Here is a 14,594-nt window from a genome sequence, read left to right on the forward strand (position 1 = left end):
ATTATTGCAAATACAAAGAAAAAGAGAATAAGCAGACTTTTTCATGAGCTGATCCTCCGTGTCAATTTCTAATGCTGTCATGTTCCATCTTGTTGCTCAAGGAAGCACTAGGTGAAGATTCATTCCACGATGAATGAATTAAAAGAAAGTTTAAAATCATGAAAGTGTAATGCTTTTACTTTTTTATTTTGCAGTATTAGATTAAGATTCTTTTTTTCTTGTTACATTAATGTCAGGTATGTACATAATAAAATAACTTGCATAACAGCATGCCACAGATTGGTCATGTGATCAATTAAAAACTTAGAACCTGAGCTTCTCTTTTTATTTCAAAATATTCCAATATACATCAATAAATTGTTCTTTAAGAAATTAGATTCAACCATAACCACATTTATTTGGAATTCAAAACATAGACGTATCCAAAGAGCGACCCTACAAAGGCAGAAGGTGGCATGGCTCTACCTAACTTTCAGTTTTACTACTGGGCAGCAAACATACAACATACTAAAACCTGGATATATACAAATAGATGAACATATGCAGGCTTGGTCTGCAATAGAAATAGAATCCTGCAGCTCCTCATTATATTCCTTGCTTTGCGCCTCAATAAATGCAAGTTATCGGCAATGTACTAATAACCCAATAGTGCTTCACTCATTCAGAATATGGAACCAATGTAGGAAGCATTTTAAGATAGAGAATCTTTTATCTGTGGCACCTCTGCACGAGAACCAGCTTTTTCAACCCTTGCAAACATATGCAGTTTTTAATGCCTGGAAAACATTTGGGATTAAATCACTTGGAGATCTGTGCATAGACAACGTCTTTGCATCCTATGAACAATTACATTCTAAATTTAACTTTCCAGCAACACATTTTTTTCACTATCTTCAAATTAGAAACTTTGTTAAACAGAACCTGCCCAATTTTCCTCACCTCCCACCTCCCTCTATGCTGGAAAATATATTAATCAGTTTCAAGGACTTAGACAGCATCTCTGCAATATATATAAAACCATTTTACAGTCCCTCCCTTTCAAAGATCCAAGAGGACAATGGGAAAAGGATCTCTCCCTCAACATATCAGAAAAGGAGTGGAAGGTAGCAATGTAGAGAATTCACTCGAGCTCCATATGCGCAAAGCATACAATTATTCAACTAAAAATTATATATTGAACACATCTGTCTCACTTAAAATTGTCCAAAATGTTTCCAGGGCAAGATCCAACCTGTGAACGCTGCAATCAAGTTCCAACCTCACTGGGTGATATGTTTTGGGCCTGCACCAAATTAACATAATTTTGGACCAAAATTTTTAAATGCCTTTCAGACAGCCTTGGTGTCACAATCCCTCCTAATCCACTAACAGCTGTGTTTGGTGTACCTCCAGATGGGCTTAAAGTGGAGAAGGACAAACAAACTGTGATTGCCTTTACTATACTATTGGAACATAGACTTATCTTGCTCAACTGGAAGAATCCTAACTCTCCCCTTTTAAGTCAGTGGGTAACTGATGTTATATATTATTTGAAATTGGGAAAAATAAAATTCTCACTTAGAGGATCTTTGGAGAAACTTTTCAAAACCTGGCAGAATCTAATCAATAACATTTTAGAATAAGCTTTTAAAGCACTGAGGAAGCAGATTCTCTCCCTTTTCTCTTTTTTTTCTCCTCAATTTATCTATATTCACATATTAATTTATCTATTTAGTTATTTTTACTAGGTTTAAGTTTTATTCTGCTGCCCATGCTCTCTTTCTCAGAGGTGGGGATTGATTTGTTTTCAATCCTATTCTTGTAAAATTGATCTATTTGTATGGAATGTTGTGTGATTTCAATAAAATCAATAAAATTAAAAAAAAAAAAAAACAAACACTTAGAACCCTGTCATTTGTCATATGTTAGGTGCATAGAGTCATTCCCACAGCAAATCAATCCCTCAGCATCAATGTATTCACTTATCAATGCTTTTTTTTTATGGCAGAGGCTTTCTTGCGAATGTACAGTAATTGGCAGAACACTTGATAATTTAAATTCTGCCCTTTCCACCTTGTCAGCTGCTCATTTTGCTATAACAGTTAATCCCACTCCAGACTTCTTTTTTTTTTTAAATACATGATTGTGGCTGTTACTTTTTGGGATACCTTATAAGGATCCTGATGGAAATGAAAGCTGTGTTTACTACTTAGCTTTTAGGCTCCAATACACCTTAATCACACAATTTTTCTGGGATTTGAGAACTGTTGATTTTTCCTCAAGCTGCTCAAGTAATTGATTCTGTAAATAGCAGTTTATAACCAACTTAACTTGTTTTTATCTAATAACGCCCTTCTTGACCCTCACCAGTCTGGATTCAAAGCAGCTCATTCTACCGAGACTGCACTTCTTGCTGTCTCTGAAACCCTTCACACAGCCAGATCTACCAACCTGTCCTCAGTCCTCATACTTCTGGACCTATCTGCAGCCTTTGACACGGTCAACCATCAGATACTTCTGGAAACTCTCACTAGTCTTGGGATCTCAAGCATTGTCTGGCAATGGTTTGCTTCTTACCTTGCTGACCGGACATTCCAGGTTGCCTGGCAAGGCTCCCAGTCAGCTCCACGAAGACTGACCACTGGTGTTCCTCAGGGCTCTGTCCTAGGACCCCTTCTCTTCTCCTTATACACAGGTTCTCTTGGGAAGGTAATAGCTGGACATGGATTCTCTTACCACTGCTATGCGGATGACAGTCAACTCATTCTCTCCTTTCCACCCGATGACCAGCAGGTCTCAACCCGCATCTCAAACTGCCTTGCTGATATCTCCTCTTGGATGACTTCCCACCACCTCAAGTTGAATCCCAGCAAGACTGAACTCTTGTATATCAGAGGCAACTCATCTCCGAATCTTGACCTTGCAATCTCTCTTGACAACTCGGTTATCGTCCCCTCAAAAACGGCAAGAAGTCTTGGTGTCACTCTGGACGAAGAATTGTCTTTCTCTCCACACATCAGCAACCTCTCCAGGTCCTGCAGATATCTCCTTTACAACATTAGGAGAATCCGCCCCTTTCTCACTACAGAGGCTACTCAGCTTCTCGTCCAGACCTTGGTCATCTCTAAGCTGGACTACTGCAACTCTCTGCTGTCTGGACTTTCACTAAAGGCAACACGACCACTTCAACTGATCCAGAATGCAGCTGCAAGACTCGTTTTTGATATTCCCAAATTCTCGCACACTACACCTCTGCTGCGGAACCTGCACTGGTTCCCTGTGGCTGCCCGCATCAGGTTCAAAACCCTAACACTTGCCTTTAAGGCCAAAACTGGAGCTGCACCACCTTACATATCAGCACTGGTCAAGCAGCGTGTCACTTCTCGCTGTCTCAGAACATCAAGCAGTGCACGTCTCGAACCACCCTTACTTAAAAGAAGAGGACGACATGCATCAAGACTCTTTGCAGTGTTGGCTCCTCAGTGGGGGAACGAACTTCCTCTTGCTGTACGAACAGCGGAGACCCTCACTGTCTTCAAACGTCGCCTGAAGACACACTTCTTTCAACAGCACTTGGACTAAAGTCCCCATACTTTTTTTTTTTTTCTACCCTTTTTTTTAAAAAAAAAAAAAAAAAAAAAATTTTGTACTAACTTACTATTTTCTTCTAGCAGGGTTTTGTATACAACTTGGTCAGCGGTAACTTGTTTAATGACAGTAGATTTAATCCTAGCCTTAAAGACTGAAGAACAGTCGTAGACTACTAAGCACTGTTGTAAGTCGCTCTGGATAAGAGCGTCTGCTAAATGATGTAAATGTAAATGTAAATAACCTAACATTCTTAAACCCATTTGTATAAGTTTGTTTACCAAAAGAAGTGGCTTCATTTGAAACTTGAGATCAAAAAAGATTAAAGTCAAATGAGAACATCAGTGAACAAATAACAAAAAGCTTAGATTTGTTTAAATATTTAAAAAATTTGTAGTTATGGGTTACTGTCTTGCAGTGCTGCAGAATAATTTTGATCAGCCTTTCTTTGCAAAATTTTTTCATCTCACTTTACTATTATGTATGAACTATTATGTATGTTGTGAATTTCCCATTGGGATTAATAAAGTATCTATCTATCTATCTATCTATCTATATGGACTTTGACTGACCATTACAAAACTCTAAATTTCTTATTCTTTATCAATTGTGATGCTTAATTACTTGAATTGTACCTCAGCAGATGGACAAATGATTTGACAATCTGTTAAAGACCCTTAGACTCATTTTTTCTGTTAGATTTTCTGCTTTATACAACTGCAAAATGAACTAAAGCAGTGGTTAAAAAATTGCTAATGGTAAAGCAGATGTCACATTACGTACTTCCTAGTCGTTGGGTATGACGTCTTAATTTACACAACTGAAGATATCTGGGCACGTCAAATTTAATGACTGCACGCCAACCATCCAGCACAGTAATGCTTACCTCTTTTTGTGACAGCCAATAATGTGCAGCCTGATGGGGCCGATGCAGTATTCTGAGTTAACGGGTATGGCTAGTTCAGCCGCAGTCTCTATACATAAAACATCAGATAGACAAGCTTCTCTTCTGTTTGTGAGGGCCAGTACACATGCATTCCTTGTTCCTCATCGCTGCATTATATGCATTGCACTTCTGGATGAGCATTTATTGGTTGTCAGCTCTCATCCATACAGAACACACCCCTGTACCTAAAGGCAAAATCAAACTTATTTGATGACTATGACAGACTACAAAACCGCTGACTGCCTTCAACTACCTCCAACTTGCTAAGATTATATAAATGAAGGTTGAAAATTGTTGGTAAAGCTGTGTAATGTGACATGGACTTCACCCTGTATGAAAAGATTTCAGAGTTTGTCAAATTAAAATGATTTAAAGAGTCGTCTCATATAATATGGTTCAACATGTCTAGATGTATTTAAACTTCATCATCAGGTTCTAGGTGAATGTAGGAATACTCTAATTTGACAAAGTGAACACTATCTTCTGTTGTCTGTGGGGGTGGTGACATCCCTTACACCATGTCTGTTTTGCTCATTGAACACTGTTACTTGTTGCACATACATACTTGTTGCACATACTTGTAGATGTAATATGGAATATATGTATATTGCCCCCTGTTTTGTTGAAGCATTGTACTTGGTGGTTTTCTTTGTTAGCCTTTTCTTTCTGAGGACCCTATCAATATGGAGAACCTCCCTTTCAATAATGGGAATGGGCAGTCATATGGATATACACTGTATGAGACTATTGTGACCAGTGGAGGAACTCTGCATCCAAATGACAAGATTCGAGACAGAGCACTGGTAAGTGTTAACCTTTGTGCAGCAATGTCAGTTGTCTTGGTTGAATTTAAAACATTCCTTAGATGGATAGATAGAAAGAATGAACAAACAAACTTTATTTGTCCCCAGGGGGAAATGCAGCTTTTTACAGAAGCTCTTTTTTAAAAATAAACACACACCAGAATCACTACAAATGAAGAAATTTATAAAGAAAGAAGACTTTGGATGTGGCTGTCACAGGCATATTACCATTGGTAATAAAAGGAGCTCCTGTAACGTTTCTAAATACACGTCTACTGAATAATTCATTAGCTGAAAGTCCTCAGTGTTAGTGTGTCAGAGAGAGGATATGCAGCATTGTTTATAATGACATTCACTGTTGTTTTAATTCTCTCCATTTCTGCTACCTCCAGGGGGGTCCAGATTGTGTCCCATAACTGAGCTTTCCCTTTTAACTAGCTTGTTAGTTTGGTGAGCCTCTCTTGAAGTGATGTTACCAGCCCAGTATGCCACAGTTTAAAAAATCCCACTGCCCATCACAGAGTTGTAGAAGATATGAAGGACATCATTACCCACGTTAGAGGGTCATACTCTGCTTCACCCTTTCTTATATAGTTCCTCTGTGTTACAAGACCAGTCCAAACTGTCACTGATGTGGAGCCCCAAGTACTTACAGTAGTGCACCAACTCCCTGAATAGTGACTAAAATAGAGGCTCTGGAATGGGGTGAAAGTCAATTACCAGTTCCTTGTTATAAACCACAAATTTAAGATTCTCTATAGGTTTAGGTAACATCCATGAAAATGCAGGTCATTATACAATATACAGCAAAGTGTCTGAATTTAGCAGAGGTGAGAGAGGCAGCCATTTTACAGACGTTTCTGCTCTTCTAGATTTTTTTTGAGTAAATTAGATTTCTGTATTGCTAATGGTTTTCTTACCTGCAATTGTGTAGGCTCTTAGTGTAAGACCAGCATAACACAAAAATATTTTCAACCCAAATTTAGGCTTGTGGAGATCAGAACCTTTTACACCAACATCACAGTGTAAGGCAGCAACCAGCCTTTGATGCGATGCCAGTCCAATCCAAAAACTAGAGCATCTGTCTTTTAATTTCACTTTCAGAAAGTTTTTCACTATATTTACAGTCTTTAAAAAGGACACACGAGTGATGTTTATACCATTACTGAAATGTAATGCTAATTCATGAATGCAAATTATATTCACACACCTAGTGTTGCAGTTACAGTTTACAGTTACAGTTTATTTTTTGTATAGCCCAAAATCACACAGGAAGTGCCGCAATGGGCTTTAACAGGCCCTGCCTCTTGACAGCCCCCCAGCCTTGACTCTCTAAGAAGACAAGGAAAAACTCCCAAAAAAACCTAGTAGGGAAAAAAAATGGAAGAAACCTTGGGAAACGCAGTTCAAAGAGAGACCCCTTTCCAGGTAGGTTGGGCGTGCAGTGGGTGTCAAAAGAAGGGGGTCAATACAATACAATACAATACACAGAACAGAACAAATCCTCAATGAAAAATTTAAAAATGTTTTTAGAAGTACGGAGCAGAATTTAACAGTAGATGATATCACATAATAGGATTTAGATAACTTTAGACTCCTGGAAACCTCATCCATCAAGCTGCCTCCCCCATTTGGCCATTCCACGGCTGAAACAGTGTTGGGCCAGCCAATCCGATGAAAGGACCCCTCTTGCTCACGATTCCTGCGATCCTCCATCAGGGGTGACTTTACCTTAGGCAGGCAAAACAACTTGGCAGGTGGGCCATGGCACCAAGTGCCACATTTGAGTACCGAGAAGAGAAACAGAATAGGTGAGGGTTAGTATCCAATTCTAACTACCATGTTACTTATGTTTTAGTGCTAATGACTAACAACAGAGATGCAGTCTGTACAGTTAATCAGCAGCTCTAGTCAGGATATGCTAAACTGAAGTAGTGAGTCTTCAGCCGGGATTTAAAAGCTGAGACCGAAGGGGCATCTGTTATAGTAGCAGGCAGACCATTCCACAGTTTAGGGGCCCTATAACTAAAAGCTCGATCTCCCATTGTTATTTTATTAATCCTTGGAACCATAAGCAGACCAGCATCTTGAGATCTTAATGTGCGCTCTGGTTTGTAAGTCATGATAAGTTCAGGCAAGTAAGCTGGACCTCGGCCATTTAATGCTTAAATGTTAAAAGAAGGATTTTGAAATCTGCCCTAAACTTAACCAGGAGCCAGTGTAAGGATTTAAGAACTGGAGTTATGTGTTCATATTTTCTTGTTCTTGTAATAATTCTTGCAGCCGCATTTTGTATTAACTGGAGGCTGTATAAAGAACAGTTTGAACATCCAGTGAACACTGCATTGCAGTAGTCAATCCTACTAGAGATAAATACATGAATTAATTTCTCAGAATCCTGTTTATTTAGAAAGCGCCTTAATTTCCTAACATTTTTAAGATGGAAGAAACATATTTTGGACAACTTTGTAATATGCGCTTTAAATGACATGCTAGAGTCAAAGATAACTCCTAGATTGCGGGCTGATTCAGTGTAACATTAACTACTATTTTTGTTATTTAATGCTTGAAACTTGTGTCTTGCTAATCTGTTGGTCACATCCATTCTTGATAGTTCAGTTCAATTTATTATCATTGTGTCTTACAGCATATTAAAGTATTTGTTGCTAGTCCCACAGGTGGAATGAGGGTACAATAACAGAGCAGCAGACACACATTACAAAAACAGCAGCAGTACACATCAATAAATACACCAGTGGTTTCAAATTGAAAAAAATCAGATAAACAGTACCCTCCATCATTATTGGGACAAAGACACATTTTTCATTTATTCATGGTAAAACCGAAAGGTATAATAATAATACCCTTTAGTAAAAACTGAGAATGTGCACTTTAATTACATGTGAATTGCTTCATTACAAATTTGAAACTCTGGAGCACAGGGGCAAGTCGAGGTAAATCATTTCTATGTCATAAATATTATGGTAAATAAACATTACGTAAAACATTAAGGTAAATAAACACTGCAGCCTTTATAGGGTCATTATTGTCTTGTGTACAGAGCACAGTGGAAATTCAAAAATGGAACGTGAGATCGACACGGGAATTATACTAATCTGGGGTCATGAAGTGGTAGCTGAGTCTATAAAGAAAACTCTCGGCTTACCAATCGATCTACATCCCTGTCCTCACCTTTGGTCATGAGCTGTGGGCAATGACCGAAAGAATGAGATGCCAAGTACTTGTACTTGCATGCTTCCTAGAATGGCTGGGGTGACACTCTGTGATAGGGTGAGAAGCTCAGGGATCTGGGAGAGTCTCACATTAGAGTTACCGTTCCTCCTGATCAAGAGGAGCCAGTTGAGGTGGTCTGAGCATGTCATTCCCTTTGGAGCTGCTCCATGCACGTTTCACTTGGCAGAGACCCTGCAGCAGACCCAAGACCTACTGAAAGGATTATATCTCTCTGCTTACTTGGGAATGCTTAGTAGTTCCCTAGTAGGACCTGGAACCTGTAGCTAGTGATAGTGAAGCCTAAGCCGACCTGCTTGGTCAGCTGCCATTGTGACCCTCACTGGGAAAAGCAGTTTTAGAAAATGAGATGAGATAAAATGTGCTAATTAACATGCATCATACCGTAAAGTAAATTGCAGATCGAGCAGAATCACTAAATTGCCATTGCAAAATGACTAGTGGTACTGGTAGTAGCTGTAGTAGTACATACGTCACATACACAGGGTACAGTGGTATTCTTACTTGAATATATTCAACAGTGCAAGGGTAAACCTATGGAACAGAGAACACAAAGCAGCTTACCCTGTGGTTAGTTATGCTCCCAGTTCATGTGATTTGTCTGATTTTTTTTTTTTTTGTGTTAGCATTTAAGTATAAAATTAATAGTCGCAGGTTGAACAGTTCACTGTATGGGAGTTGAAGCTTAAAGACTTGGAAAGTAAAAACTGTTTTGAGTTTACTGGTATGGCATGGAATGATGTTACTTACTGCATGGTGGGATTAAGCAGTTTGTTTCTTGGCAGTACAGGGTCTGAGATGACGAATAGTGCTTAATTTAAGCAACTTTTGTCCAAATTATCCTGTATAATGGGCCATTGTGATGTGTTGTGTAATGTAGCGATGTATTGGACTATTTTAACCACCCACTGCACAGCCTTATGGTCTGCCCCAATACACTTGCTCTACTAGGTTATCCTGCAGTTATACTTTGTGACTCAGATAAAAATTTAGGAAATCAAGGTAGTAAGACATTTGTAAGAAACTTACTTGACCCTTCGTAGATTTCCAGTTTTTGTTTTCCTGTTACATTTATTTTAACAAATGACATATTGACATAGAAGATCAGATTTAAATAAGGCTGAAGGTTTCTTTCATGTAATACTCTCAAGAAGGAATGCAGATGAGCATGTGTCAGAGACAGTAAACATATTTAGCCCAAGTGTGGAAAGAAACTCTGTATGATACAGAAGAAGCAGTGCGTCTAGAATGTTCTGTTTGATAGGTGTCACAAACAAGAGAAAAATGAGTGAACAAGGCAGGAGGAAGCTGATGAATAATTCACCCTATGTATCTGGTCACCTGTTTATTGTCAAATTCTTGGAGCAACTTTTTTTTTTTCAAATCCAGTGGTAGTGATGCACCAGGTTGTTTATGTTACTCCCCTTTCAGCTGCATATCTTATCTACATTTTTGTCTGTGTGTGTGTGTGTGGAATGAAGATAATATATTATTTAAATAGCATGAAATATTGATTATCTCAAGGAGGGAGCCAGTAATTGCCTGTTTCCCATGAATTATTGTGTCATTAAAACATAATTAATGAGTTTAGTGAATAAAATAATAAGATGTAAGCACAAGAATAAGTAAATGAGTTCTGGTTATGTGATAGTAACTTTTGACAAGTCCATATGTAACATACATAAAACATTTTCTTCCTCCTTTCCCATCCTTTGCAATTTCTTTGTACACGCTCCCGTACAAGACGGTTTATCACTCTCAGGAAACAATTACACTGTGAATATCGAATAGTAAATGATTCAAATAATTGCTTCCATATTCGATAAACATTTTAGGTACATCTCAGGGCAATTTGATGACTTCCTAGGGGTTTCTTGTTGAGAATCTATATGTGTGATTGACTGCATTACACCACTTTGACCTCTGAATATGGCCAGGGAATGGGAAATGAGAGTAGACCTAGGCCAGAGACTCATTTTTCCTTCAGATATTGCAAACACTACCCTGTTACCTCTGGTCCAACTCCAGCAAAGATGCCTTCGTCATTGAACTAACAGTCCTGTGGGAGGATGCGGTCAACGAAGCTCATAAATTTAAGAAAGTGCAGTAGTCCAACCTAGCAGCTGATGCAGATGACAGATGACACCCAGTTGAAGTGGTGTGCAGGGGATTTGTAGCCAGTTCAACAGCAAAGTTTCTCAGGGAAGTAGGTGTCATAGAGCAGACACAAAGGAAAACAATAAAAGAGCTGGCCAACACCACTGAAGAGAGCGACCATTGAGTGTGGCTGAAAAGGAAAGATTCCGTTTGAACTGCCAAGGTGACCAGCTAGGCATGAGACACACACCCAGGTCTGATCAGCCTCTGGTGAGCCTTTTCTCAGTGAAGAGTGTCTTGCAATAAAAGGTCGAAACACCCAATGATGTGGAGGTGTACAACTGACAATTTATCTTCGTGGTCATCCCTCGGATGACAGTTGCAGTGGGGAAACATTAGGGATTGTAACATCCAGACCTTTCTTGAAGTCTTTATAAGTACTGTTGTGTAATTAGTGTCAGTTGCAGGTCAATTCAGGGGTACATCAATGGTTCTTTGTTCCTGCACTAGTGACCAGGTAGGGATAGCTGCCTGCAAATTGAGGGTAGTCAGCATTGGAGCACTAGCAGAGTATTTAAGGAGCTATAGAGGAGATAGATTAACCTGAAAAACTGAATCTTGAGTTGGTTAACTGGCAGGACATAAAGAGTACAGATAAAAGGAGAAAGTCATTGGTCCATTAAATTTTCTGATTTATATTAATGACAATGACACTGGTATATTTAGTAAACTTGTGAAATTTGCAGATGATACTAAAATTGTAGGAATGGCAGGCACTTAGGAGGCAGTAAATCAATCTGGACAAGCTTCAAAACTGGGTAAACATTTGGAAAAAGCAGTTAATATACTGTAGAAAAGTGCAAAGTGCTACATGTGGGCAAAAGGAACATCTCAATATATATATAAAATCCAATGTCTGTCTGTATGTCTGTGTGCTTTTCACAAGAGAACTACTTAATGGATTTAGATTGGGTTTTTTTCTATAATTTGCTTGAACATTCCAGTTGATTTTGCGACTTCTCTCATTGTGCTATGTATCATAGTTTGCATGCGGTACTGATTTATTTGCGCAAATACGAGAGAGACACAGCGGGCCGAGGGAAGGAAGGCTTGGCCCTCCTCATTCATACGCCAGCCTCTGGGCGTGTTCTTTACTGTCATTTAACTGGTGAACAAGAGAACTACTTAACGGATTTAGATCGGGTTTTATTCTATAGTTTGCTTGAACATTCCGGTTGATTTTGCAACTTCTCTTATCGTGCTAAGAATCATAGTTCACTTGCAGGAGCAATATATTCACAGTAATCCGAGACAGAGGCTGCGGGCCGAGATGAGGGGGAAGTGTGACGTCAGGAGTAGGGAGCCGGGCAGGGCTCTCATCACAGTCCTTTTTCACTAATATGCTGGCGGAGCCGCGGGGCACGGCTAGTCAATTATAAATACAAGATAGGAGACGTTGCTCTAAAGGAAGTAACTGCTGAAAAAGATTTAGGGGTTTATGTTGACAGAATGTTTTCATCTTCTAAGTAATGTGCAAATGAAATTTAAACAGCAAACAAAATATTAGGTTATAGCGCAAAACTGTTGAATATATGCTTATACTTAGACTATAAAATTGACTAGTGAGAACCCCATCTGGAGTATTCTGTGCAGTTCTGGTTACCACACTACAAAAAAGACATGCAGCTCTTGAAGCTGTGCAGAGGGAGAGCAAGCAAGTGCCTCCTAGAACTTAAGGACATGTTATAATCTGACAGACTCAGATAATTAAACTTGTTTAGTCTCAAGTAGAGAAGAATGCATGGGGACCTAATCCAGGTCTTCAGAATCCTAAAAGACATTGAAAAAGTAGATCAGGCAGAATTCTTTCATCTCAAGGGTGAATCTCGTACTCAAGGACACAAGTAGAAATTAATAGGAAGTACATTTAGGACTGAAGCCAGGAAGCACTTCTTTATTCAAAGAATTGTGGGAGTCTGGAATGAACTATCAAGCTGTGTTGTTAAGGCAGAAACCTTGACAGCTTTTAAGAAGAACTTGGATGAATAGAGACAGCTATTAGCTAAATAAATTAACCTTATGTTCTGACATTCAATGTTTTTTTTCTTTTCTCTTATCATTCTGTTATCAGTTATCCCATCTGCCTGAACAGGAAATCTAAAGATGAAAGTCATCATAGAGAGTTTCTGCTTATTAAATACAGCTGCATAATTTATGAGTTTTTTTGTATTTTTTCCTTGCAGGTATTTATTGATGAGCAGTTTATTGGAATTTTAAAACATAACAGCGTTGAAATGGTTGTTCCCGATGGCAAAGTAAGCTATGTCTGACATTTATATTTTGTGAGGGTATGTTATATAAGTGGTAAGAAAAACCGTGATCAAATGCCTTTTTTTTTTTTTTTTTGGATGTAGGGAAAGCGGAAGCTGAGATTTGTTGTAGAAAACTGTGGCCGGGTAAATTATGGCAAAGAGCTGAACAACCAACGAAAAGGTGAGCAATTAGTCCAAGTAATGTTTTGTTTTAAGCAGTATTTGTCACTTTGAGCATTAAAGCGGGGCAAAATATACCCAGATTAAATTTTAATAATTTGGATTTGTGTATTTTTGAATTTTATTGTATAAATAAATACTATTCAATTTTAATTTATGTTAAGGCACCCTCTTTGGTGAGGTAAACCTAAATATATGGTATATTTTTACCTAACTGATGAAAACTCCACTGTTTATAGTATTAAAAGGTAAAATTACCCTAATTTCACATAGAACTCAAATCTTGTCAAGTACCCTTTTTCATAAACATCACTTCATCACCTGTTTACTTGGTTAAATAATTCATTTACATACTTGGGGTATACTGTGCTGAAAACTGTTCAGTTAGAAGACAGACACCAATCTGAAGGAAAGTGAATCATGTTTACAGTGTATTCAGAAAGTATTTAGACACTTTGACTTTCACCTATACTTGTGTTGTAGATTTCATTTTTACTAAATACTTTTGCCCTTTTTGCCTATCAACTTACACTCAATAACTCGTAATGACAAAGTGAAAACATGTTTTCAGAAAGATTCACAAATTAATAAAAATTCAAAACTTAACTCTCTTGTTCAGATAAGTATTTAGACCCTTAATTCAGCACCTGGTGGAAGCCCTTTTGTCAGCAATTACACCTTTGAATCTTCTTGGCTGTCTCTACAAGCTTTGCACCCCTGTATTTGGGCAATTTATCCTATTCTTTTTGGGCCATTCTCTCAAGCTCTGTTAGACTTGATGGAAAGTGTCTGTAAACTGCTATTTTTAGGTCTCTCCACAGATGGTCTGTGGGGTTTAAGTCTGGGCCTTTGCTGGGACACTGAAAGACAGTCAGAGACTTGTCCCGAAGTCACTCAAGCTTTGTCTTGGCTGTACACTTTGGGTCATTGTCATGCTGAAAGGTGAACCATCACCCAGGTCTGAGGACACATGCACTCATAAGCAGGTTTTCTTCAAGGACCTCTCTGTATTTGACTGCATTCATCCTTCTCGTTCATATAAGTATTAGGACTTCTTATTTACTACTGAGAAGCCCCTTTGGTAGAAAGTGAAGGAATCTGAATATTTTCTGAATCCATTGCACATACTGCATTCGCTATCAGTTCACTTTTCTATATGCTGGATAGAAGGGTTGAGGCTGTGTGTTTTTGCTTTCTGTCTTTAATTTATGTTCCCTTCTTCATAGCAATATACTGTGTGTTCTTCATGGAGACAGCTGTTAATCAAACAGCAGCCTTAAAAAGGTTCTGTATCCCAAAATACCCAAGTTAAAAAGGTAAAATTAAAGAAGTTGAAATAACTTAGAAACAGAATTGATAGCAACTTCTTTAAAGATTATGGTCCAAGAATCTGGGAGCTAGTGCAGTAGCACCTTTAGCCAGTGTCTGTACTAGTTT

At 38.4% G+C, this 14,594-nt stretch overlaps 1 protein-coding gene across 1 annotated transcript in view; it reads left to right on the forward strand.

The window, feature by feature from the left end:
- Positions 1–14,594, forward strand: part of LOC114658232 (beta-galactosidase-1-like protein 2) — a 112,131-nt gene that overhangs the window by 79,025 nt on the left and 18,512 nt on the right. Inside the window, exons 13-15 of the mRNA XM_051932136.1 lie at positions 5,170–5,316; positions 12,909–12,980; positions 13,080–13,158. Coding sequence (XP_051788096.1) covers positions 5,170–5,316; positions 12,909–12,980; positions 13,080–13,158 — 298 coding nt within the window. The remainder of the gene's footprint in view (positions 1–5,169; positions 5,317–12,908; positions 12,981–13,079; positions 13,159–14,594) is intronic.

This window comes from Erpetoichthys calabaricus, chromosome 9, assembly GCF_900747795.2.
Source record: "Erpetoichthys calabaricus chromosome 9, fErpCal1.3, whole genome shotgun sequence".
NCBI lineage: Eukaryota > Metazoa > Chordata > Cladistia > Polypteriformes > Polypteridae > Erpetoichthys > Erpetoichthys calabaricus.